The sequence below is a fragment of the Mesoplodon mirus genome, assembly GCF_964341445.2.
Source record: "Mesoplodon mirus genome assembly, chromosome: 2".
In the NCBI taxonomy this organism is placed as follows: domain Eukaryota; kingdom Metazoa; phylum Chordata; class Mammalia; order Artiodactyla; family Ziphiidae; genus Mesoplodon; species Mesoplodon mirus.
Window position 1 is genome coordinate 42,909,101 of NC_138977.1, and position 26,561 is coordinate 42,935,661.

The window sequence follows — 26,561 nt, forward strand, 5'->3', positions numbered from 1 at the left end:
ACAGATATATTTATAAATGTATATCTTTAGTCACAAGTAGAAGGTACTTAAAATTATGCCTTATGGTGCTAGTTGGGCAAGTCAGAATTTTCTGCCAACCATTTTATTATGCCACTATTTATAAAATACACCTTTATTTTAGTTATGACATCATGCACACCTTCCGCAGTCCCAAGTGTTCTATGGATGGAGAAAACCCTTGATGTGGCACAGTGCATGGCAGTTGTGGTTTCCTTCCCTTCCCTTCTCTTGTCTTCTTGTCCTGCCTCTTCCCTTTTATCCATTCCTTTCCCTACTCAGCAGAGAAACTTGAGAGATACTAACAGAGCTGAAAGTGTTAATTTTATAGATTAAAAAAATGAGTCAGTGTGTTTTTGTCTCCACCTCCCACCCCCTGCCTCATTCTCTCTTTTCAATCAACATAGTTATAAAGTCAAGAAGAAAGAGTTGATTAGTCCCCTGATGCTCAGCAACAACAAACAACAACAACAACAACTGCAAAACTGAAGTTTCATATCCTATTTTATTTGTTTAAATTCTGCCTCTTTCTAAAAAGTATTTGAAGCTACACAGAATATAATAACATTGCAGAAAATTAATAACATATAAAAAGAAAATTTAGGATCTTAGAAAAGAGGATGTAGCAATATGATAACCCTATGAACTTAGCAGAATTTTCTGAATGAGTAAGAAATTTATCATGGGGTTCCTGATAGGGCAAGAAACAGTTTACATAGCTGTAGTTAGCAGAAAGGAGGAAGTATATAGTGATTACTCAGGGATGGCAAAGAAACTTCTGCTGTGTGACCTCACAGGGGACTTTGTGTGTCTTGACAGCAGCACCCTTAACAACAGCTTCACAACAAACACCAAAGTATTTTCGATATTGCTGTTCCTCATAGCTGAAGACATAATGTTAAAGCCAGACTCAGTGAAGCTGATCTTCTAAGATGATGTTGGATTGGAGCTGATCCCCTTAACATACCCATTTTCTTTCTTCTTTTATTTTTTATCATTTTCTCCCTTGCTTTCCCTTAGAGTTTTCTTTAAGTCACAGTATAGATGGATGAGTTGTGTTTTTCACCTGCTACATAACTTTTTTCCCCCTTAGTTTACCATTTACCAATAGAGAAATTTAGAACTTATTTTTAGTTTCTTGGGATCCTTCAAAGACCCTATCTTGTTTCGGTTTCCATTTCCCATTTGGTGACACTTGTTGATGGAGGAGAGGCTGACAGATTATGTAGTTACTCTGGAAAGTGACAGACCAGGGCTCAACGTATGTTGATGTTATTGGCTATGGGCAAGGAACACTTTTCCTCTTATGACTCTGCAGCTGTAAAAGTAATGATTCAATTCAGAGCAGCTTAGAATATTATGGTGGCAGGTATGGGTATACATAGAAAAGCAAGAGGTGCTCTGCTTCCTCCAGTGAAATGAGCTAGCAGAGACCTACCTTCCCAAACACTCTGAATCCCACATTTGGCAAGTTCTTTCAGCTTAGAGTCTTCTGCTGGTGTTGTCTGGTTCTCAGAAGTAATGATGAGCTGAATCTGAACTGAATGGAGAAGGTGATTTTTACCATGCAAAATTTGTTTGCGTAAACTTGGATTTCAGTTGTCTTTTTCATTTCTCTTTTGGCAGCAAACATTAAGATTCTTGTGATTTATTTTCAAAGGGGTGTCTGGAATCTATATTTTAAAAACCTGAAAAATGGGTCTTTTACTTATACACACAAAATAGCTGTTAATATTGTAGTCATACTTTGTTTAGACATACTCCATTGAGACAACTAATTAGTCATGATGAGAAAGATTATTCTATGATCTTTCCTCTTTTTAATTTATATTGTCTCCGTCAAGAACCATTATCATCTATCCATTCATCCATCCAATCATTTATTCTTTCATTTGTTCATCAAATATGTATTAAGTACCTACAATATTCAAGAGAATGAGCTGGTGTCTGGATGGGTGAGAAGAAGCCACAGAAGTGACTAGATCATGAGACTTTGGGAGACAAATATAGGAAATGTTAATTTCCATAAGTAAGGGTTAAGTAATGTGCCTTAGGAATTTGCAGATAACACAGAAGATTTCTGACTTGTAGGGAGGTGGGGTGAGTGCTGCAGAAATACTTTTTCACTTAAGTTGACCTACTCCATTCTTGTTTTTTTTTGAATGCAGGAAAATGTTTTACTCCTTAGCATTTAGTAAAACAAATGTGATAGAAGATATCTGTTCTCAGCTCAAAATGCCTAGAATATGCCTGGCTTTTTCAAGACATTTCACATTGTTAGTACTTTTATTTTTTATGGTTAAAATACAGACATTGTTCAATACTCATTAAAATGACAAAAAGTATGAGGAGTTATCTGCCCTCAAAGCCCATGTTCTTTCCTTTCCTTCTTACTAAAGAAACTTTAGTTGCAAAACTACCATGCTTTTTGAGAAGTGCTTATTATGATTTTTCTTCATTTTTCTTTTGTTTAATTTTATACTATATTATTTTCAGAGGCAAAATCAGTGAAGGCTTGGACAATTTAAAACGTGTTAGTCCCGTAGGAGAGACATACATCCATGCAGGACTAAAGCTAGTAAGTTCTTTTACATTTATGAGTATGGGAGAGAATGTTTTCTTACTCTGTAATGAAATAAGTTATAACTCTCTAGTAAAACTCAAAGACCCCATTACATGTTTATCTTAAAATTAAAAAAAAAATGCTTTTAGTTGTTCTAGGGATAAGACAGATAGAAAACATTTACCATGGTGATAAGAAAAGTTTGGTTGGCATTTTGCCTTTTATGGAATTTTCCATTTACTCTATGGCTATATTCAGAGAACCACATTTTCTTTGTGGTTATAGTCAGCCAAGGCTAAAATCTTTATCATTTAAACCCTATACTAACTACTCTATAATGTGAATATATGTATATTTCAAATTAAAATAGTTAACACAAAATACCCTGTTTTAAAAGCCAGTTCATAATATTTTGATTTTGTCCGACTTAAAATTCAGCTTGATGGAACATGCTGGTTAAAAGTTAAGATTAACTTATGAGTTGGACAATTATTCTTCATTTTCAGGCAAATGAACAAATTGAGAAAGCAGGAGGCTTAAAAACCTCCAGTATCATAATTGCTCTGACAGATGGGAAGTTAGATGGTCTGGTGCCATCATATGCAGAGAAAGAGGTGAGTATTGAACTGAAACGGTTCTTTACACCCCAGTGTACTTTGCTGTATGTCTCTGCATGTATTAGCCTGACATTTGAATAATTCACCTCTCTGTCTTCCTCTCTCTGTCCCTCTCTCATTCTCTCAATAGGCAAAGATATCCAGGTCCCTTGGGGCTAGAGTTTATTGTGTTGGTGTCCTTGACTTTGAACAAGCTCAAGTAAGTCCAGCAGATCTGCAGCCTTTAATCTAAATCACATAACTGTCTTAAGGAGAGTTTATCAGATTTTTTTCACTGATGACTTATTATGACTCAAATCAGTCATTAAAGATTTTCTATACAAATGGCCCCATGTCTTGAGCTCTAGGTTAATAATGTCTGAATTTGACAGGCTTCATTACCTAATCAAGCTGAAGACAAAACTCTAATTTTCTTGAACATTTATTCCATTTGAAGGAACTAATATTGGAAAAGCTGTTGGGTTAAAACAATATGCATACTCCTCTTCTTTAACTCAACTGACAAGATTATCATGACAAGTCTTGTTCAAATGTTTTAGTTTGAAAACTCAATTCAGGAGTTCAGGGATTTGGGAAGTCTGTGTAGGAGAAATCTTTAATAATTTTCCCTAAAGAACCAATTTTTTTTCATGAATTTTTGAGGGTTTATGTATTACATTTTTTTCCCACTCACAAAATGATTTTACATTTAAATATTTGGTTGAGTGTGACTGAGACTCCTGTGTCTCGTGACATTTACAGCTAGTAGAACTCTGAGCTGTTTTGAAATTGAAACTTGATGCCAGTGTAAAGGGTCTGTGCCTGATCTCAGTTCACTTTTTTGTGATGCATTTAGAGTAACACTAGTCCCATCACCTTCAGTTCCTGACAGTGAATTAATTAATTAATCCTCCGGTGTAATTTTTCAGGTGAATGTAATTGACATGTAATGAAGTGTATAAAGTGTTGTATGTCTCAACCACCTCTCAATTAAATTTTCCTCCTTTTTTCTAAAGCTCGAAAGAATTGCTGATTCTAAGGAACAAGTTTTCCCTGTCAAAGGTGGATTTCAAGCTCTTAAAGGAATAATTAATTCTGTGAGTATTTCTCTGGGGTTAGGAAAGGCTCGTAATTTTATATATATTTTAAACTATAGGAAGTAATCTTGATATCCAGTTCAGTGGATCATTACCTTGAAGAAAGAAGTTAAGAAGGAAGTTTGTTGGGTATTGCAAATGCAGGGAAATTGTAAAAAATCTGGATTTTGTTTGTTAAGTGAGATTTGGTATTAATTCTTGCAAATTGAGCTCTGTGAGCCTGGGTTTGTGATTTCAAGTTTAAGATTTTCATAAGCAGTCTCAGAGCACGCTTTGAGCATGGAGTTCCTCACTGGCTTGATATCTTGAAAGTTTTATAGGCTTTATAGAAGAGTAAAATAAAAATTTAGATTGGAATGTGTGATTGCTTCCTCCTCCAAATATGGTATTTCTTAGCTATCAGGCAACTCGAACGGGTGGCAGAGAATTTGACTGCAATTGTTGTTCTTTCCATTTTAATGATTAATAGTTTCACTGGAGCTCATAATATTTCTGTTTGGAATTCAGTTGAGGTGTCTCTGGTGATCATTAGAATCTGGGCCATCCTAAATAGGGTATGGGGAAGTGGAGTGATGAAATGCAAAGCAAAACTCCTGGGCTTTCACAACTGAGGTTTATGTTTCATTTTACTGCCTTTTGCTAGAAGCACCAGGAGCAGTTGCTATTAAGTATTTATGATATTTTGGTAAACAACATCCTAAAATAGAAGTGGATAATATATATTCTCTAAGCCAAAGCTTTATCTTTAATCTTTGGGTATTTCTTGAAGGAAAAAAAATCTCAGGGTTTTTCTGACATTTGGTTCTGGAATTTAAAATTTGTTTTAAAAATCATGTTTTTCAGAAACAGAGTGAGATTTATTGAATTTGCTTTTGGTAGTATGTAGGCTTTTATTCTCTTAATAAATGGATCTTTTCAGGAAAAACATACAATTTGATTCTAAAACATATCAGTACGACTAGTGGACAGGCCAAATATTAGTGCAGAATGGAACAGAGATTCAATTATTTTAGGAGCTTACATATGTGTTTAGTTTCAGGAAAAAATTTCAATGTAAAAAAGTAATAAATATTTTTGTAGGTGGATTCAAGGTACATACTCTACAACTGTGATTTGTTTTACAATATAGAAAAATGTATTGACAATGCAAAAGGGAGGATAATTTGACCCTGTAAAAAACAAATCAGTGTATTGTATTTTAAATAGAATTTTATTGTACTTGGGAATTTGCAATTATTTTTATATTTATACTGGGAAGGAGAAAAGACCTCTGTGGGTTTTCCCCTTTGCAATTTTTTTCTCTATATAAAAGGATTAATTCAAAATTCTACAGGTGACTAATTGGCTTTTGAAAACTCTATTTTTGTGGGGTATGGCTACAAATATCTCCTTCAAAAAATTAGTAGTTGACTACTGGAGGAGATAAAGTTGTTATTGTTTTATTATATTTTTTTGTTCAATTTCACTTTTTAAATTCGTATAAGAAAACTTTAGAATGGAATTTCGAACTGCAGTGTTTCTCTCCTGAAGTTCTTGATGGACTTTAGCTCAAGTATGTTATGTCGAAAGATTTAACATGAACTTAGACAAATTTGCGTTATTTTAGCCACACATTATGAACAAGGCCTCTTGAATTTCATCTGGAGGGGACTGATGGGTATAGCTATCATCTCATTATAGTTAAACTGCAGCTATTTTGTCACAAAAGGAGTTGTAAGTGATCCTGAGGGAAGCCAGCCTCTGGGGAAACCCTAGCAGTAACTTGGGAGAGGAGGCAGGTAGACAAACGGAGCATTACAATCAAAGTTGATCTCACTAATGGTTGAGATTTCTATCAACATGATAATAGCTTGGGATTTCTGCCCACTTTGTAGAAATTTAAGGCTCTAAATCAAGCACTTTATCTCTCTTCAAGGCAGAGATTGTACCACCTCTGATAATATACAAAAGCTGTACTTCTGCCTCAAATTTGAATTACCCTTTATATTTACAAAGTACCATCTTATCTTTAAAAATTATATATGGTATTGGGTAAGAGCTGAGAGAAGAGAATCTCTCTCTGTTCTTTATGGTTTACCAAACTAATGGGTAACATGGTACTGTGGAATGTATCTACACAAAGCTAAACAAATGGAAGAAATCAGAAAATTTAAATCTTTCATATGTTTGGTACTCTGAAGGCAAAATATTTGCTAAATTGATTGATAATTTATTTTTCCTGCTAGAAGTTATTTAAATACATCTGGCCTTATTAATTGTCAGTGCATTAATTTCCTTGAAGTTAATCTTTAATTGAGAAAAAGTGATAACATGGTTTTCTTGTTTTCTTTGTCCTCCCTTCCCCTGCCCACTAAAATCCAGTGACCTAGATGATCTGGTCCCCTTATTGTAAAAGATATCACATTTTGTTAAGGCATAGTTTGTTTAGAATCAACTTTTTAATCAGCAAGGATAAGAGTTTAATTTTGGAGCCTTTCTTCATTACAGTTTTTTGAAAAAAGAAGAAACACTGTAGTAGTTCTAACTTTTATAACTTCAAAACAAGGGACTTTAAAAGGCCTTTGTTATGAACATATACTTAATACCTTTTCTAAAATTTATTTGATTCGGAAAATCATTTTAATGCTCTTTTAATTTGGAGGGAAATGTATCATTTCAAAATTTTTAGATTTCTATCCCAGCAAACATGATACGTACATAACATTTTTTGTACTATTGGTTTAACCTCTACTCTTAATTAGCATATATGAGGGTTTAGAATTCATTATCTCAAGGAGGTACTGGTGAAAAACTGTTCCTCCTTTTTTACCCTCTTTTTCCCGTTGTATAATGTATTCTTTCATTTCCTCATTTATTGAGCTCTTACTATGTTAGGGCATGGTATTAAGCTTGGAAGAGGGGACACAAACTTATATAAGACAAATTCTTTATTCTTTTTTTTTTTTTTTTTTTTTTTTTTTTTTTGCCATACGCGGGCCTCTCACTGTTGCGACCTCTCCCGTTGCGGAGCACAGGCTCCGGACGCGCAGGCTCAGCGGCCATGGCTCACGGGCCCAGCCGCTCCGCGGCACGTGGGGTCCTCCTGGACCGGAGCACGAACCCACGCCCCCTGCATCGGTAGGCGGACTCCCAACTACTGCGCCACCAGGGAAGCCCCGAAATTCTTTATACTAAAGGGGCTGGAAAATGACGATTCGAGGTTTGGAATATGGCGGCCCCCTGCGAGAATTACAAAGTGTGGGAATTTGGAAAAGGGAAATTTCAGTGAGTCACCCTATGTGATAAAAAGGAATCCTGTCATGCAGTTTGTGTTAAAATACCAATATGGCTAGAGTAACGTTGAAAGAGAGGTGGACTGAGTTTGGTTATATGAAGTCATGGGAGGCTTTTTGTGGTGGGATCTGAACTGCGCTCTGACAATTGGAGTAGATTTAATTAGAAACAAGGAACACAGAACTTCAGAAACAGCCTGGGCTGAGTGGCTGAGGCACAAGAGGGTTTGGCTTGGATGGTGGAATGATATGGGGGATAAACATTGGTAGGTAGGTTGGATCCAGATTATGGAGACCCTCAAATGTTTGAGTGGTGAAATGGCTCTTTTTGCATAAGTAGTCGAGGAAGCATGGAAGATTAATTTAGAGCATGAAATTTATAACAGTGAAAATTTAGGTAGAATATGCTTATGGTAATGTATGGGATGATTTGAAAGATGAAAAGCTGTGTTATGTCTCCTGCAATAGTGCTTGTGAAACATGGTGAAAGGAAACCTAACATAGTGAAGACAATATGAGATTGGAAAATACGAAGACCTGAGTGTGGGTTCCAACTCTGCCACTGCCTAGCCATGTGACCTTGTGTACCTCCTATAGTGTAATCTCTCTGAGTTTTAAAATTCTCATCAGTCAAATGAGGATAATGATATCTATATCAGTGAACTGTTTTGTGAATTAAATGAGATAATGATTAAGAATGATCTAACTCAGAGGGGATGACTTTAAAACATGTGGTAGGAAGCTAGGAATGGCTAGAAGCTAGGACCATGTAGGATGGGATTATTGATCCTTCTGTAGGGTAGTCCACTGAGAGAGATGGCCAACATTCTACATGATCAATGACTTAGGTCTAAAGAGGGGTGGTATTGATATGTGCAAGGATCTAATCTAGCAAGTGGGTCATAACGACAAGGATTTCTAGATGGTGTAGCTGTGCAAAGTCAAGTATCTGGCTGTGCCCTAGTTCTGAATTCTCAGGGCATAGGTCTAGGGCCCAGCTAACAACTGGAAAAGAAGATTCAGAATTCCCATGGCAAAAGCTATATAGAATTTCAGGATCCTCCATTCAGAAAAAAGAGCCACAATTCTTGTGGGGGAACTTGTGGTGCTAATTAGTGATTCAGAGTAGAAATGTTACTTTGTTAAGGGGAAACCACAGCCCCAATGGACTAGAGTTCTTTAGGGCTAATTTCAGGCACTGGGATTCTAGGTCTTTCACAATAAAACTAGGCCAAGGACTGCAAGGGAAGCAATTAATAAATTATCTGCCCTGGTCAGAATTATGTCAGGAACAGGGTGGGGCTGAACCTCTAGGTATGAAACTGTTTGCTCTTTCTGAGCCAGGCTCTGAAGGCTCTGGCAAATATTAGCTGGCAAATACTAGTTGTTGTTGTTAAAATTGTGATGGCTGTGAAAACTGGAAATAAAAATGTAAATGTGGGAAGCTTTAAAAAATTAATAGAACCTGAGAGCTCACTGGATATAGGATGAAAAGGACAGAGAGGGTAGTCAAGTGTAACTCGGGCCTTCCAACCCTGAAAATATGAGTATCTAGAAGCATTGAAAGTGAACGCTGTTTTCACAGAGGGGTCGGAGTGTTAGAGGACAAAGTGGAATTGGGCAGGAGGGCAAGGAGAGAAGGTGAATTGGGCCTGGGAATAAATCCCAGTGGGGGATGTCACTGAGGGAAGCGGTGATCCAGGGAAATGTTCAAATCAGAAAACTACAGAACTGAGTCATTCTTCCTCCTCTTGTTCTTTCTCCTCTCCCTTGCCCACCAACACAAGGATATAATTGTTTTCCACAGATCTTAGAATTGTTAAACAATTATTTTTGGTCTCTTGGAAAGGTGATTGTAGAACTTTTATTAGAAAATAAAATTGTATTCAAACTAGGATAGGTCAGACTAACCTGAGAGTACCATGTGGTTTCTAGTGCAGTGTTTCATAAGGCAGTGCTGTGTAAGAGAACATTAAAAATAAAACAAAATAAAATAAGACAAAACCACGATTAGTTTTGTTTTCTCAGGGAAAGAATAAAAATCAAAGTGATGTGGAAAAGCCCCTCCTTTTTTTCTAAAAAGAAGACCATGAGATGTTTTACTCTTTCCAATTATTTCCATAACTTTTTTTTGATAGCACACCTCAAAAATATTAAGCATAAGAGATAAATCAGTTGTGAAGCTGTTTTTATAAATAGCCCTGATCCAAAAGAATTAAGAACACTGCATCCTAGGTAATGGCAGCAAAGTTCCTAAGTACCTAATGGGGAACTAAAGGAACCTAAATAGGAAAGGAATGAGCAATCACACATGTAGGAAATTTAAATAAAACTGTAATAGATTGTTTACTTTTTTACTGAAAAAAGTAAAATATACATTTAAAAAAGTAACTTCATTCATAGTGCTGGAAATATAAGCTTCATTTGACCTTTGGAGCCAAGTTGTTTTTCTCAGTAATACCTCTTGTTGTTATTATTATTTTTAAAAAGTATCCAAGAAAGGTGTCTAAACTATGTTTTAATGGAATGAGAAGACGTTGCAAAATCATTTTCTCTACAGGAAAATCATTTTCATAGAAGAGAGTACCTAATAAACATTCTGATAAGACTTTAGCTTAAATGCTTTTAGCAGGTTCTGCTATGAATGTCGACTGCTTAGTTGTGGAAATGTCTATTTATAAAATTATGGTTTAATGAAAAACCTAAAGTCTGAGCTAACTATAAAGATATATTCACAGGAAAAAAAAAGCCAAACTGGTACAACTTACTCAAAATTGGAAATCAGTTTCTAGGACTCCTTTTAAAAAGGACTGTCTGTAGCATGAGGCTCACTGTGCATCAGATTATTTTGGGCTTCTATTTATCCAAGGATCTTTATTACTGAATATAGATAAGGTGTCTCCTTATAACATCTTTCACATTAATGGTTAGAAAGTTTGGGACCGTATTTCCCACCTCCTCCTTTTTTTGCCTAATACAATGTTGGGTTAGTAGTTATTGCCTAATTCATGTTTATCAATGAATGAGTAAATAAAATCCATGCTTCTTGAAAATATTTTTATATTTTTAAAATATAATTATGGTGTGTTTAAGCATTACAAAAATCAACTCCTTTTTTCTGCCAGAAAATACTTTGTTTTGAATTGACTTCTGATTCCATATTATTTTGACTTTATCCTCTTATTTATATTCCACTGTATTAAGGCTTTTGGTTACAAGTGACAAAAAGCACGTTCACACTAGCTTAAGGGAGAAAAAAAAAAAAAAAAAAAAGAGAGGTATTGGCTTATCTAACTAACTGGGTGGTCCAGAGGAGGAAATTGCCTCAGGTACAGTTAGATCCGGGGAACCAATCCACATTCTTAAGGTCTTCTCTCTTTGTAAGTTTTGCCTATGATTCTATTTGCCTCATTCTCTCCTTATTCCCATGAGTGGCAGTTGAAAGTAATTGCCAAATGTTTCAGCTTACATAGACCTCAATTAGCAAGCCTATTGGAAAGAGAGAACTGTTGTCTCTGGGCATCAGTATATTCTGTCCCAGTTAAGGACTCTGATTGACTCAGTTGAGTCAAGTGCTTATTCCTGTAACAATTACATAGTCAACAAACATATTTGGACCAGCCTGAGTAACATGCTTACCCCCGTGATGAAAGATTGGGAGCAAGGTGGAGAGGGCTAACGATTGACAGCCTGACCAGGAGCACATGGAGTAGAGAACAGTTTTCCCAATAGAAAGGGAACACTTCATAGATGTGTAAGGATGAAAAAATGTTCTGGGTAGGGAAGAAAAATCAATAGTATTACAGTCCACTGTATTAAAATGCATTTAAAATATTTTTGACATATTCTAATAAGGCACTCCATTCCTTCTAAATTCCAATTAACTAAAAAATACAAATAGAAAATTTGCTTTAAAATAGTCATTTAATTTACTGAAATTTTATAATCTTGACATCCTTTGTCCAATGGTCTATTTGCATTTGCATGATGCTTTTACTTAATAATAACATTATTCTTTCCTTCTTTCTTTGGTTGGGATTGTAGTATAAGGAAATCAAATCCATTTTGGAAAAATAATTACAGTTTTTTTGTGATATTTTTTGAGAACACTAAAGTGGTGGCATTAGGTTACATAGCCAAAATTAAGTGCCAAATGTTTATTTCTTAACATTAATCTGTTGGGCTACAAAAGAAGATGACCTTTAGCGGCTCACTTGTTTTTGAAAGCAAATTCAGTTGAGTAGAAGGACATTAAAAAGGGGGATAAAATGGTTAAGATTTATGATTAAATGTACCATCAGTGTAAATTATGATGCGTAAATGCATAATTTCTCAGTTATATCTCATTTTCCCCCCGAAATAATAATTCCTAATTTATTTGGAAGCATATTTTTGAAAACTTACTGTGTTCAAGACACTTTTCTGATGTTGGCTTACAGAGATGGATATGGTACCCTTGACTTTTGTGAGCTTACAGTTTTTAGGGATATGTGTTTGTAAAGTCAATAGAACTGATAAAGCTGTTTTTTTTTTTTTTTTTTTTCTTTTCTATCCTTGTTGCATAGAGAAATAGTTTATTTGCCACTCTGGATTTCTGAAAAATCAAATAAAACAAGTATAGACATCATGCTTGTCAGGTCTATTTCATGTTTTATTTAATGAAACAAGGGAGTGCGTAAAGAGGACTAATATGAAATAATATATGCATCAAAATGAAAAACTTGTTGGGACTCAATTTCTTTAGATTCTGAACAAATAGTACATTTATTATTACTTTACCCCATAATTTCAGCGCACTTTTTATGGAAAGTCTATCCTTTAAGAAAGCATTAAATAATTATTCTGAGTTTGTACTGAACAAAAGAAAGGAAAAAAATCAGAGACATATAAACTTTTGTTTCATATCACAATCCACTTTGGGACGTATTTCTATGGTATAGTGAGAAAGGAAGACCTGCTAATATGATTTATGAAAACTGCAATTATAACATGCAGAAGAACTTAAATGTCATTTCGCTATTTTGTTTCACAATTTGTGATATGGGCATAATTTCACCAACAGTATAATCAGAACTACTCATCTGTTATGTTTGGAGCAGAGAGGAGTAAAAGGCAATGATTATAACTTACATTCTTCCCTAGATTTATTAGAGTAAAAGTTTGTTTAGAATTTGTCACTTGTGCTTATACTACTCACTTACTTGCAAAGGGAGAGAAAATCCATATTTAGAAATGGGTCAGTGCAGAACATGCTGTATTGAGCAACTGGCATTTTGAACCTCCAAGCATTAAAAAAAAAACAAACACAACCAAAACACATAACTACAAATTGCAATTGTTTTTCATTTGACGTATTACCTCTTAGAGAAAAATATATTTGGTAGGAATGTTTCACACCTAGAGAGAAAATAAAATCATATCTGAATGTTGAAAGATAAAAAAAACAAACAAGAAAAGATTGTAAGAAACATCTTTCCAGTTGTTTTAGCTGCTTATTTTATGCACATGTGTGGCTAACTACTAAAGCTTCATTTTAGGGAGATCTTTTTTGGGGAACTAATGCTGTGCAGTGATTTTTCCTTATGAGATTTAAACTTGGAATGCTTCATATTTGGGATGAACTCCTGAGGTGCTTAAGCTTCTCAGTGAGTCAGAAAAAAAGTAGCTTGTGTTTTTAGACCTTATTATTATTCTTACTGATATTTCCTGACATGCTGTATATCATAGAAATTAGCAGTTTCTATTTGTTAGGATACACTGAAGGTATTTGTAATTTATCTGTAACGTTCTGTTTTACATTATGTTATATATTCAAAGTCAGTGTTAGAAAATTATTTCCAGAATGAATATTTTGAATTTTGAATAAGGTTAAAAATGTTGGAGATGTTTGGGTAGCATATTGAATTTAAGTGTGAAGAAGTAATCTGTTTTTTTGGGAAAAATCTTTTTATTTAGAATTGACCTTAAAAAAGAAGGTCACATTCATTCAATGGGACTTAATATCCTTTTGCTCTTTCACATATACTATCCAGAATCAGCCCTCTTTTTAAAAGAAGATGCATATCTTAAATTTGTTTCTTTTCATGTTGTTTTTATTGTTTCTTTTTCTCTTTGTTAAAAAAAAATATTTTTGCATTTGGCTCAATGCCTTATGAGTGCCATTGATTATCAAAATTTGAACTATACAAATAAATTTTCCTTTCATTGTGTGTGACCAAAGATGTGATTTGATTGACTCAAGTAGCCCCTCATTAAGCTCTGTAATTTTAAATATACTTAACTGTTCATTGTTACAAACCCCATTTATTTGTCTTATAGCCAAAATGCTTGTGCTTTTTATTAGAAAGTTTTACATGTACTCTTCAATTAATTCAATAAATATTAATTGAGAAGCTGCTGTTTATAACATTGTGTTATATACCTTTTATATTAGATTGGTTTTAAATATGAAGTATTATTATTCATTATAAAAGTTTTTACATAGTTTCTTCTGGAATGGGCTCTATTTTCCAAATACAGTATCCTTACCATCACCATTTAGAAATTGGAAAAAATATAGATTTTAAAAATCTGTCTTGTTTTATACTAGTTGTAGGAAGTGGGTTTTTGTTTGTTTGTTTTATTTAAACTGGATGCTTGATCTTCAAAACATAAGACCTATATACTGCTCCCAAATTCAACATGAACTTCCAAGACACTGTAGGTCCTAAGTAACATTTTACTTCATCCCCCCCATCTTAACTAATTCCATGCTAAATTTTATCTTGGATATAGCCCAACTATAATTCTCCACTAATTAATCCCATTTTATCTTCAATGCCAGAAGAAAGAGGCCACAGCTATATTCATTGTATGCATTTTTTAAGGCCATGGTATGGCTTTTACTACTCCCTACATGTTCCATATTTGTCATTATAACATGTCCATTATGTAAACATGTTCAGGAACTTACAAGATCTCAATCAAAATGTGGTTTCATATGTATCTTAAAATATCTAACAAAGAAGAAATCAAGTCTGATGCTATCTGGTTGTTTCTGCTGTAGATGTTTCTGTGATTAACACTGTCACTTCACCTGGTTATTATTCAGTCCTTATAAAGACCTGATCCTAACCCTATAGTCAAGATGGATAAGAAACTGCTTCGTGGCCACTGGGATTCTTGGAAGAGTGTCTCTGACTTAGCAGAGGTTCTCACACGGCCACAAATCTTGCCAGTTCTGGCTCCAAAGTGCATATCTGCCCCTTGTTGCTCTGTATGCAAATTGGGCCTTTAGTGAAATCCTGCAGCCTGACCACATGCACTAGACGCAGACTCAATCCAAATTAACTTGGAATATGCCTGGAATATCCAGGGTGAAACACCATTCTGATACTCCATTCAAGTCAAACTTCTGGAAAGGGACAGCACAATGGAATCTACTTTCATCTCCTGCCAAACATCTGTATCTCAGAGAGGCCAGCGGGCAGAGCTGACTCCTAAGGCTGCATCTGGTCTTTCCACTAACCAAAACTAACCCAGAGGGGGCCATTACCAACCTTATCTTATCCTACCCCACTCCCTTGACAAATAGAGAAATTCAGTGAAATTCATGTTTACAGAGTTCACCAAACTATTGAGAGTATTCTGATGATCTAAATTACACAGAGAACGTATCGAAATTGTATACGAGTTAGAAACAACAGAAAATAAATAGCTATAATTTGTAAGGATGAATGCTATTGTTCCACCTGCAGTTTTATCCCAAACAACTCAGAAGAGGGGAAATATTGGATTTTCACTTTCTTATGACGTGTATTCAAGACAAATACATTTTAAATAGGACAGAAAGTTTTGATAATGAGAAACGACAGTGACTGTTATAGGGATTAAATATATAAAACCATCTTTAGGCATTTAATTCACAGTTTGGGACAACAAGCTGGAATGTAGACATTTTACACAAAGTAACAGAATTTAGAATTCTATATATTTCAGACTCTTTTCTATTATAGATTTTTATTGGTTTATGAACACAGGTCTTGCAGATGGTCTTGTGTATACCATCAGCTCATCTGCCTAGACCTCTCCCTCCTGGAAGTTCACACTTTTATCTCCTACCCAACCTGTGCCCTGTGGGTGTAACTGTAGGTTAAAAATGTTTAAAGACCCTGTGGTTCACAAATACTGGAGGAAAAGAGACTAAGAAAAAGAGTAACAGAGGGACAGACATGTAGGCAGACCTTGTTTTCCAATGTTGGCATCCCATTTTAGAAAATGTTTTCCCTCATGCTGCTTGTGTTTCTTGCTTTACTAATGTTTATGTTGCCTGCATTTCCATGTATAGGGATTTTCATGGCTTAACAAAATATCCTCCTGAGGCTGTAATCCTGTCCAGGTTGTTTGAAGCGTCATGCATTCACATGTTGACATTCATATATTAGTATGAATGCGTTCATGACATGAGAACAGCTATGTTGAAATAGAATATTTGGGGAGATAGGGCAAACGTGGATCACGATTGTGTTTAGAAAAAGAGTGTCTCTGTGTGTCTAGCAACCCAGGTGAGACAATGAGAGGGGAGGGACAAAGACTCATTTAGTCTGTATCAAAAATTTGCTGCTCCAAAGAAAAAATAGAGAAAAACCAAACTAAACCAAACAAAATCACCAAACTTCTGCCTTCTGGCTCTGAATGTGCCTTTCTGTTCCCAGGACTCAGGCAAATTCTAGAGTTTTAGAACTATAAAACCTGAATACCATTGACATCATTACTTTTATGGAAAAAAAATCTGTCCTAAGATCAAATAACATTAATTTTTCTAAGCACCGTTTGATTTTAGTTTCCAAGTGCTTGTTGTGTTCTTATACCAGTATTAGGACCTCTGGTAGCTTGTTCTGGTAGCCTGGCTTGTCTTTTAGCTTCTGGATGATGCTGAGAAGTAAAAAGTACAAGTGTTTTATCTGTACAAAACCAAATTTGAGAAAGAAAGCAGCAATAAAGTAAGACAATAGAGAAAAATAAATACATAAAAAGAGAGAGGCCCCTAACCATTTGGGTATCCCATATATTACTAACTCATAGGATGATCTACAATTTGAATTTATTCACAATCAGTGGTGTTGGGAACTTTAAAACAAACCTGTAAAAACTCCATAAATAAAGGTGAAAGCTTAGTGACATAATTTTGAAGATAAGAAATAAGCCCGATTTTAGATTGTTTTTGATAGTATAAAAGGTTTCCAGGCAAAACAAGCAGGTGAATTTCACTAGTTTGTTGGATATTAGGTTTTGTAACGGATAGACCATTTATCACAAGTCTGGAGGGTGGCAGAGGGCAGTGGTTAGAGGAATGGGCTTTGGACTCAATCAAACCTGGGGAGATCTGGCTCTGCTATTTAAAAAGCTAATTGTTCTAGGACAATTTTTAAAAATCTAAGTTCCAATTTTCTCATCTGTAAAATGGGGATAAAAATAGTATGCATTCTTAAGACTTGGAAGGATTAATTGAAGAAATTTATATAAAGTGCTTAGCACAGTTCCTAGAACATAATGAGCACCCAACAAATGGTAATTATTATTATTGTTAGAAATTCTTTTGAATTTTTGACTGCTGCTAGTTGTACTGAATTTACAAAGTTTGACTTTTTTCATCTATATTAAGATTTGAGGATTTAAAAGTAGGGATTAGGTAATAATGTACATATTTTTTCATTTATAAATAATCCTTAATACTAATATTATTTTTTAAGTGAACAGATGCTTCAGTAGTATACTTTTTTCATGGTGATCATCAAGTTCTTTGCCAATATATATATATATATATATGTATATAAATGGACTCCAAAGTCTCAAGTGATGCAATTTTGCATCTAGTGTGTCGATGACTTAGAGAACCCTGGTTTTATTAATAGCATTTGGTTTGTCTTTAAATTTGTTCTATGGTGCTATTAGCTCTCTTGATGTCAACTAAGGCTGACCTTTATTGGAAACTATTTTCTGTTTCTGTTGAGACTTAATGAAAGCAGATGGCAACACATATTTGAAGAAACATCCTTACAAGGTCGTCTTGTTGTACAGGTTGTACAGGTGATGAAAGTGCAGAGTATGAATAATAATGCATCAGTTATCATAGATGGGACACCTGATCCAATGTTCAGTCAATCAATAACAGTATTTAAGTTGATAAAAATTAACTAGTGTTTTAAAATAGTTGTCCCATCTGTCAGTTGTCATTTAGTGATGACAATTTTAATGTAATAGGTCCATTTTGAGGTCTTGAGCATTTGAACTTGTGCAATTACTTGGCAAGACTAGATTATGAAGTGCTTTGTATTTATGGAAGTGCTTGTTTAAAAATTTAATGTAAACTATTTGCATATGAATACTAAATATTAAATCACAGCAACTTCTAGTTGTTCTTTTCTTAAAATAGCAACATGGTAAACTCTAGATAGAAAAACCAAATTTAGAGCACATTTTATTTTCTAAAATGCATACACTTTCTTCTCTCGTTTCTTTCCCCACCACATTTTCTTGCTCTCTATTTATCATGTTAAGATGGTTTTGGTGAACTTAGTTTCAAATTATGGGTCTCTGGATTTCCAACCTTTATAATTTTTTGAAAGGCTAGATGCTTTTTCACATAAATTAACTTTATTTTGCTTTATCTTGGTCTTTTTATGATTGTTGATTTGCTTACTATATAGACATTTTTAATATTCTCATTAATTCGTGCATTCAATCTGTATTCTCTAAGCATTTTTTGTTGTTGTTGTACTGTGTGTACAAAGCAATGTGCTAGTCCTGGAAAGCTAGCACAGTATAATATGATCCCATTTCTATGCTCAGAGTTTGTCTTCTAATAGAGGAGGTGATTCAACACTCAATAAGATCCTAAGAAATAAAAAAAAAAATAAACAAAATAAACTTTAGAGAAAGGTAGGTAGTGTTCTGAGGGGGATTCATCTAGATTTTGTCAGATGGTGATGCAAATTTAATGACTCATGGTCTAAACTGCTTGTCTTTCAATGAATGTCTTACCTGAATCACTTTTTCATTCAATAATATCATTTCTATAGAACTCATTTTGTTAAAATAATTAAGTACGAATATTAAACTAATGTAAGGGTATTCTTATATATAAATGTATATTATACAAGTTACTGCATGATGTAACCAACCTTTAATTATTCTTAATCTCTGCTTAATGTAATTTAATTTCATTATTCTCAGACTTGAATAGAACATAAATTTCTAAATTATTCTGAACTTATTCTTGAAAATCGAAATACTTTACAGGGGATAAACAGGGTCTGACTTCAGAACAGTAGACCATCAATGGACCTTGAAGGTGTTTATTCTCCAGTCTTAAGGAGAGCTCCATTAGAATTGATCAATTGATCTTGCTATTATAACTACCATTTTAGAAATGTTTTGATGAAATACATCAAATCAAAAGAGGAAGTCAACACAAACATTTGTCTTACTAGTTTGAGATCTGATTTAATTATGGCCAATATTTTTAGGAGAAAGAAAACCAACATAATTTCAGAAATTCACACAGGTCATTCTGGGTTGCATAGTCTTTGACACAGCTTTTGGAAAATCTCTTTATAATTTCTTGATTTACTTTATTCTAAGGAATTAAAAAAATGATTTCTATTTCCAATAGACTCAATCTTTAAGCCTCTTTCATAATTTTCTTGATGTTCAAAACATTTTTTTGTAATGCTGATAGAGGTGTGCCTAAAATAACTAGTAAAAAGATCGTAAGCTGTAAGATCAGTCAGTTTCCTTAACAGGGTTTATTTTAAAATAAATTCTTTCAAGAATTGTCACCAGATAAAATATATTTGGGGGCTTTATGTTTTCTTTTGACCGTCCATTTTCGAGGCTCAGTTCTCACTTTTATTTCAAATTTGTCAAAACTAAAGCAATAATACCCTAATTTTGTTAGTTAGGGTATTATTAGCTTCATATTCCTTTGGCAAAACCTTTTTAGCTTCATATTTCTTTGGCAAAAGTTTTGTATTCTGTTCCCTTCAGAGTCTTGTTATCTGAATTATGTCAAAATATTTAAAGATGTTAGTGATTTGAGATACTTTCCTTCCAAGAGGACACATTAACCTTTGACAATGGCCCTCAATTTTTAAATGAACAAAGGTACTCACTCGTCAAAGGAGTGAGTGTTGATCATCGAAGATAAAATAGCAGACCACAGGTGTTTGGGCCCTGACAGTCTTTGGGTGACTCTGGAATCTCTTTGGTTATTTATGAGTTTAAATAGACCTCACTTAGAATTTCTCAGATATAATACTTTATTCTATTTGTTTCCTAATTACTAAAGCCTCAATCACTAAGTGAAAAGTGGATTCACTGGGAAATGACCTTAAAAAGTGTAAATGTTCCCTCTTTCAGAGAGGCATATTCAGCAACAAAAATTCCATGATTTGACCCAGCTGTATTTTAGAGTCTGACAATTTATATTTCCACTGTTATTAAAGAAAGCACAGAAAGCATTTCTATATCCTGCTACAGTCCTTCCTTCCTGTTTTAGTTATGAGCAGGAGATGCTAGAAACTACTGTACATCATCTGTCTTTAATGTCTGTCAAGAAAGAAGTGTTGTTCAAAGATCATCTGGAACTTGTCTGCCTTTGCTAATGTAGTGCAGAGCAGTTCTAAAAATAAAGGCAGGATTGTTGAGTCCATTAGGAGCAGCTTATTTCATCATTGTTGTTTTTCACTTGTAGCCTTGTGCCTTGTATGGTGGTTTCTGTTTCTCAGAACAAGCTAAGAAGAGCCATTCTGTTCCTGTGCTCTGGGAATGCTGGAGTAGAGAGTCTGTCTTTTTGAGAATAATATTTGGCTCATACAAGGGGCCTGTGTTCTGCAAGTGCAATGTTTGATGCATGTAAGGAGGATCAGCGTCCATGGGAATTGAGGCAGAGAAATTGAATAGAAATGCCATAGTCAAATAAAGAAGTGTTTATTTATTGATATTATGTTGAACCTTTTAGTAGAAAACATTAAATTAGTATAATTAAATAGGAGGTCTGATTTTGCTATCTTGTTTTTGCCTGATGGGAAATTCAGCATTGATTTTATGGCTATCAGGAAATTTTAGTTATCTTTTCATGTCAAAAGTTCCCAGACTTTGAGGCAACAACCCGCTTTATCTGTGCTTATCTGTATTTATTTTAATCAAATAAGGGTTCCTACAGAATACAATCTTAGAATATATACTGAAAGACAACACAGAAATTTCCTAAGAGCTTGGTAGCTGTATACGAGAGGGTTAATAAAATTTTCTCTGCCATCTATTGAAGTTAAAGGGAGGACCACAGATTATTAGTAATCTTATAATTCACTTTACATGTTATGATTTAGTGCTATACCTTGGTCTTCTTTTTTTCCTTTTTAGATACTAGCTCAGTCGTGCACTGAAATCCTGGAATTACGGCCCTCAAGCGTCTGTGTGGGGGGTAAGTGGTTAGAATTTAAAAATACCTTGTAAGAAGTTGTACTTTTTTCCTAGTTAAAATATACAATTTGAAACTCATGTTGGAAAGAGAATAGCAAAATTAATTTTTTGGCATCTTTTTCTGTAAGAATTTTTAAATAATTCCTTGAAATATTTCTATTTTAAATTCAAATTTTTAAGATTGGAGTGTTATTTTAAATAATGAACATATTGTGCGACAGGCTTTTAAAATCTTCTGTATATTTAGTTCATGTTTGAGACCTTTCCTATGACAAGTAAAGTAGAAAATTTTCTCTTTTATCTGATTATACAGTCAGGTATCTGTAGACTTTGAGCTCCGTGCCTTGATGACCTGGCCAAAGTACAGTACATGCCAGCTCAGGGCCCATAAAGAAGTGATTTATAGGTGGATGGCAGGAAAGAAGCAGGTGGCTTCATCAGCTGGTTCGAAGAACAGACTCGGGTTTTAGCACTTTCAATCCATCCAACCCAAAGAGAGTGCGATTCTCTCTGGCCTATACTATTTCTACTTCAGGTCTTACCTGGAGTTCATTTTAACCTGACTTTTCTTTCAAAAGGAAAAACATTGGGTCTGGTGGGGAAGGAAATGTGCTGTGCAATTTACTGCAGAACCTCCCAACTGCTGGACAGAAGATGAAGTTCTACATCTTTTAGACTCCTCCATTAATGATTACTGAGACGTCCAGAGGAATAGTGCATTTGAACATTCCAGAGCACGATGGCGTTCTATGCATTTAGAATTTTACCTAATCCTCATAAAAACTATTCGACAGTTTTATAATCCTGGGTTCATGGATGGGGAAACTGAGACAGAGACATGTTCATTACTTGCTATTAGTAAATGTCCTGTTAGACTCTTGTCTATCTCACTCCTAAAGCTCATGTTCTTTTTCTGAGTCACATTTTAAGTTTCACTTGCACTTTATTTTAACTTATAAGAAAATTCCTTTCATAATACACTGAATGGAGAGTGGCATGGCAGTATTTTCTTCCACAGTTAATTACGCTATATGTGTTACATTATTTCAGATAGGAGGTCTCCGAGAGGATTGAAAGTTGGTCACTATTAAAATAGTTGACATACCACCTTGCAACTAAGCAGCAAACATTTAGTTGACAATCAAAACATCGATTAGCAACTAAAATTTTCTTCTAGTATATTATTTCACTTTCTAACATTTAGTGACTGCTCCTCTTACACAAAATATTAGTTCAATCAACCTCTTTTACCTAATGGCCATAGATTATTATTAGTCCAAAATGCATGACCCTTGATGAGTTATAAGTTTATATGCAACAGAAAATAAAACTGGAATTAAGGATGTGAAGAAGCTGTTAAAGAAGAGCTATGTATGGGGTATCATAGATTAAAGAAAATATAATACACGACTGTTCTAAGAACCAGATAATATGAGGCATTAACTTCTTTACATTCTCATACCTCAGTTCCTAAGACAAGAGGAAAACAAAGAGTTTTCTTTCCTGTGGATATTTTCTTCAGGATAGAATTTGGGCAAGTTTGTATGGTATTTGTCTGGGATGACTGTTATGCTTCAATTCTAAAATCTTGATCACTATTGGAAAACAAAGATTCTTTGTACCTTGATACTTTTGTTTCAAGTTACGCTTTTTGTTGTTTTTTGTAAAGTAGTGATTAATTTTTTTATTTTTTCTTTTACTTCTAGAGGAATTTCAAATAGTTTTGAATGGAAGAGGATTCAACTTGGGCAGTCGGAAAGGCAGTGTTCTCTGTACTTACACTGTTAATGAAACATACACAAAGAGTAGGTCTCCATAATTTCAATATTGCTTTAATATCTCCATAGTATATCAGCATCAAGTGTTTTCCTCTTTTCTCCAACTGAAACCAACTGTGCTATATTGTTTTATCAGAGGGGAAAGAAAGGAAGTCCAATGATAATATAGTAGTAATAATAATTACTTAATAGTTATTTAATAATGGCAACATTTGTTCATAAATTAATAAATGTTGGACCCCATCCTAAGTAGCCTCATTATACAAATGATGCCCTTGTGGCTGAAAGAGTCAAATAACTTGCCTGTGGTGACACAAGTAATAATGGGCAGAGCTGAGAGTTGAACTCAGTTTTCCTGACTGCACTCTGTACGGACTCTATCCACCTCCTGATTTAATTGCCTCTTTCTCCAGATTTGTTTCTTGTCACTCTTGCCTGAAAATCTAACTGTCTTGGACTACTCTACTACTTATTGCCTTATTTTATTGTCACTTGTTATCTTTATCTAATTTTCCAATAATTTGTTAGCCAGTTTCCTGAAGACGGGCTTTTTGCCTTATAGATATATCTCCAAAGCCCACCTGGCATGGGGTTTGTTGATAATTATCATATTTAGGGAATTAGGTTTTATTTTCCCTCACTTGGCTTTCAAAAAAGGAGAAGATGAGTGTAACATTTTTATCTTCATTTTGAGAAAAACTTCTGCTCTAGATCTTAGTATGCTGAGCATTTTGGGTCTCTATTAAGAAATTTTCTCCTCAATGATTATATTGTCTTCTAAAATTTTATGCTGTAAGGCAGATGCTGCAACTCTGTGAACTCTGGTGGAATTATTTTTTGAGAGGTTCATTTACAATTTTGTTGTTTATCTGATGGCTCTAAACCCTCCAATTAGCACAGCTTTGGCTACATACACAGTCACTGCTCCGTACGTTTGTTGAATTAAAGTGGTGAGGATCTCAGCATGGTAAATGCCATCAGTAATTCCTCTCTTTCTTATTAAGATCATCATTTTAGTAAGGAAAGACAATAATATTAGTAAAAAACTTTCTTCCTAGTAGGTTCTACAACTGAATAGGACAAAATAATTTTACCATTTTTATTCAGTAGTCATCTGTATCTAAGCATTAGCTTTACCTTACTCCTTTTGATTACATATTTGAGTTGATTATAATATAAACATATTTTACACATAGCTACGTAGGATTTAATTTATTAAAGTAAATCTCAAATAAATTGAGTCAGATTGTATTTTCATCATTTGTATTCTAATATTATCCATCTAATTATGTAACTTTTCTGAGTATTTATAGTCTAGATCATTTTTCTCATATACTATTAAAATTGCAAGGCAATTTAAGCATTCTATAAAATGTGTTTATATATTATAACCCCAATTATTTTATTAAACTCTTGAAAGAAATGTATTATCCTTTGGACATTTGTCTTCTCTATCATTTTTAAATTCTGCTTTTAAAATATATATATTTTTTCTTGAAAATCTAATATATTGGCAAAATTGAGAGAGAAAAGATGATAATTTTATAGTATCTACAAGCTGTATGTGAACTTAATCTATATCAAAAAATCATAATTTATGATTTACCAGTACTATATATCAATGAGGCATATAATCTCTTCCTGTTTTTCATTCTGTGTTCCTTCTCCTCTTTCTTTAGATGAGTATCTTTTTGTTTTTTTCATGCTAATGTATCTAATGTCCCACACTTGAACTCTGATTGCTGCGTCTCTTCATATTTTTTAATGAAACTGTGTGAGATACATAAAACCATTTATTGATTAAATGACATTTTATTTTATAGGTGTAATGCCAGTGAGTGTGGAAAGTAATTCTATGCTTTGTCCTGCACCTACCCTGAATGAAGTTGGACAGTAAGTAATTTATGAAAAACATTTAAAAACGTTTTAGCTACAAATTATAAGGAAATGGTGACAAAATATATATTGGTTGTTTTATTTTATCTTTTCTTTTTTTTTTTTTTTTGCTTGCGATAAGCAGGCCCCTCACTGTTGTGGCCTCTCCTGTTGCGGAGCACAGGCTCCGGACGTGCAGGCTCAGCGGCCATGGCTCAACTGGCCCAGCCGCTCCGCGGCATGTGGGATCCTCCCGGACCGGGGCATGAACCCGTGTCCCCTGAATCAGCAGGTGGACACTCAACCACTGCGCCACCAGGGAAGCCCCTATCTTTTCTTGATATACAGATTAAACATGAAATAGTAATCCTAGACAAATCACTCTGGTTAGTACTTTAACTATACATATTCTTAGTAGGTTGAAAAGGGTAAAGTCTGTTTTATCTTGTTTCTTAAATATTGATTAAAAGGCTCTATAGGGCCTCCCTGGTGGCGCAGTGGTTGAGAGTCCGCCTGCCGATGCAGGGGATACGGGTTCGTGCCCCGGTCTGGGAGGATCCCATATGCCGCGGAGCGGCTGGGCCCGTGAGCCACGGCCGCTGGGCCTGCGCGTCCGGAGCCTGTGCTCCGCAGCGGGAGAGGCCACAACAGTGAGAGGCCCGCATACCGCAAAAAGAAAAAAAAAAAAAAAAAAAGGCTCTATAAATATTTATCTGGATAGATTTGAGAAATATTGTTAGAGCCTTTAAATAATAAAGCCATAGCCATTGTTTTGAGCTTTAGAGTACTGAATTTACAGACACACACACATACACTTACACACAAGAGTTTCAAAGTGGGATTTTGACTAATGACTATAGTGTTTAAATATTAAGATTGAAGAGCAAAAGGAACATGGCTCAATAAGGCACAACTTAGACTAGGAAATATTTGTGCATTAATTTGTGTCCCAGTCCTGTTAAGGAATATATTTTCATGTTCTTTGGTGTGGCAATAAACCATGATAGCTGGATAAAATAAGGGATATTTCGTTTGGAAGAAGGGCTTTTATTTTAATCACCTATATACAGATAATTTCACCATCAACTTAATATTTCCATGTGTGATTTTTTTCCCCTGCCCTCTCTATTATGCAGGAAATGATTGCAAATATTTCAAATGTTCTCTTGTCCAACAGTAGTAGATGCAATATGCTTAGGGTAATGGATAGGATACAGTTTTCAAGAATCACTATATACTGATCTCAAACCTTCCTCTGGATCAGAGGAAACTAAAATACATAAGGCCCCAATCTAAAGTCTGGATTAGTGTTCAGAGACTGAAGATTATATTTTCTTTTTTGGAACCTAAGAAAATCATTTTAGTAGTTTAAAGTTCACTTGAGCACTTAACTTTTGTGGATGCTTAAATATTCAAAATATCTGTTGGACATCACTTCTGGTCATCCAAGTAAATTGGAGCAGTATCAGCTTTCTATTTGAAATTGATTGAAAAGAGCTGCATAGTATAACTTATAAAAGCAAGACTATCAGAATCTATTTTCTTTCTATAAAAGAGTATTCATTTTCTGAGTCATATAATAATCTGGTATTGGTAACATGCTTATGGCCAAATTAGACTGGCCTTGGAATTTAAGTCCCATCCATTTTGCGTGGAGCCATCTGTACCACAAGGGCACAGTGGGATTCAATGGCTTTCTGAGTACTAGTCTTGTATTAGCAAAGATAAATCTGTTGACTTAAAGTTTGGTCTTATTTTATTGAGTCTATAAGTCCATATTGATTCTCCTGATTGTTCTCCCCAGTCTGCTTTCAGAGCTGTCTTCTCTCTCTTAGTCACTGGCAGCTCCATCCTTTTTGTTCTTCAGGTAAAAAATCTTTGACTCATTACTGATCTCT

At 34.5% G+C, this 26,561-nt stretch overlaps 1 protein-coding gene across 3 annotated transcripts in view; it reads left to right on the forward strand.

Annotated features, from left to right (window-relative positions):
* Positions 1-26,561, forward strand: part of ANTXR2 (ANTXR cell adhesion molecule 2) — a 163,586-nt gene that overhangs the window by 14,815 nt on the left and 122,210 nt on the right. For all 3 annotated transcript variants that reach the window (XM_082645107.1, XM_082645108.1, XM_082645109.1), the window contains exons 4-10: positions 2,515-2,596; positions 3,088-3,195; positions 3,329-3,397; positions 4,194-4,274; positions 20,951-21,011; positions 22,717-22,815; positions 24,612-24,681. In XM_082645107.1, coding sequence (XP_082501233.1) covers positions 2,515-2,596; positions 3,088-3,195; positions 3,329-3,397; positions 4,194-4,274; positions 20,951-21,011; positions 22,717-22,815; positions 24,612-24,681 — 570 coding nt within the window. The remainder of the gene's footprint in view (positions 1-2,514; positions 2,597-3,087; positions 3,196-3,328; positions 3,398-4,193; positions 4,275-20,950; positions 21,012-22,716; positions 22,816-24,611; positions 24,682-26,561) is intronic.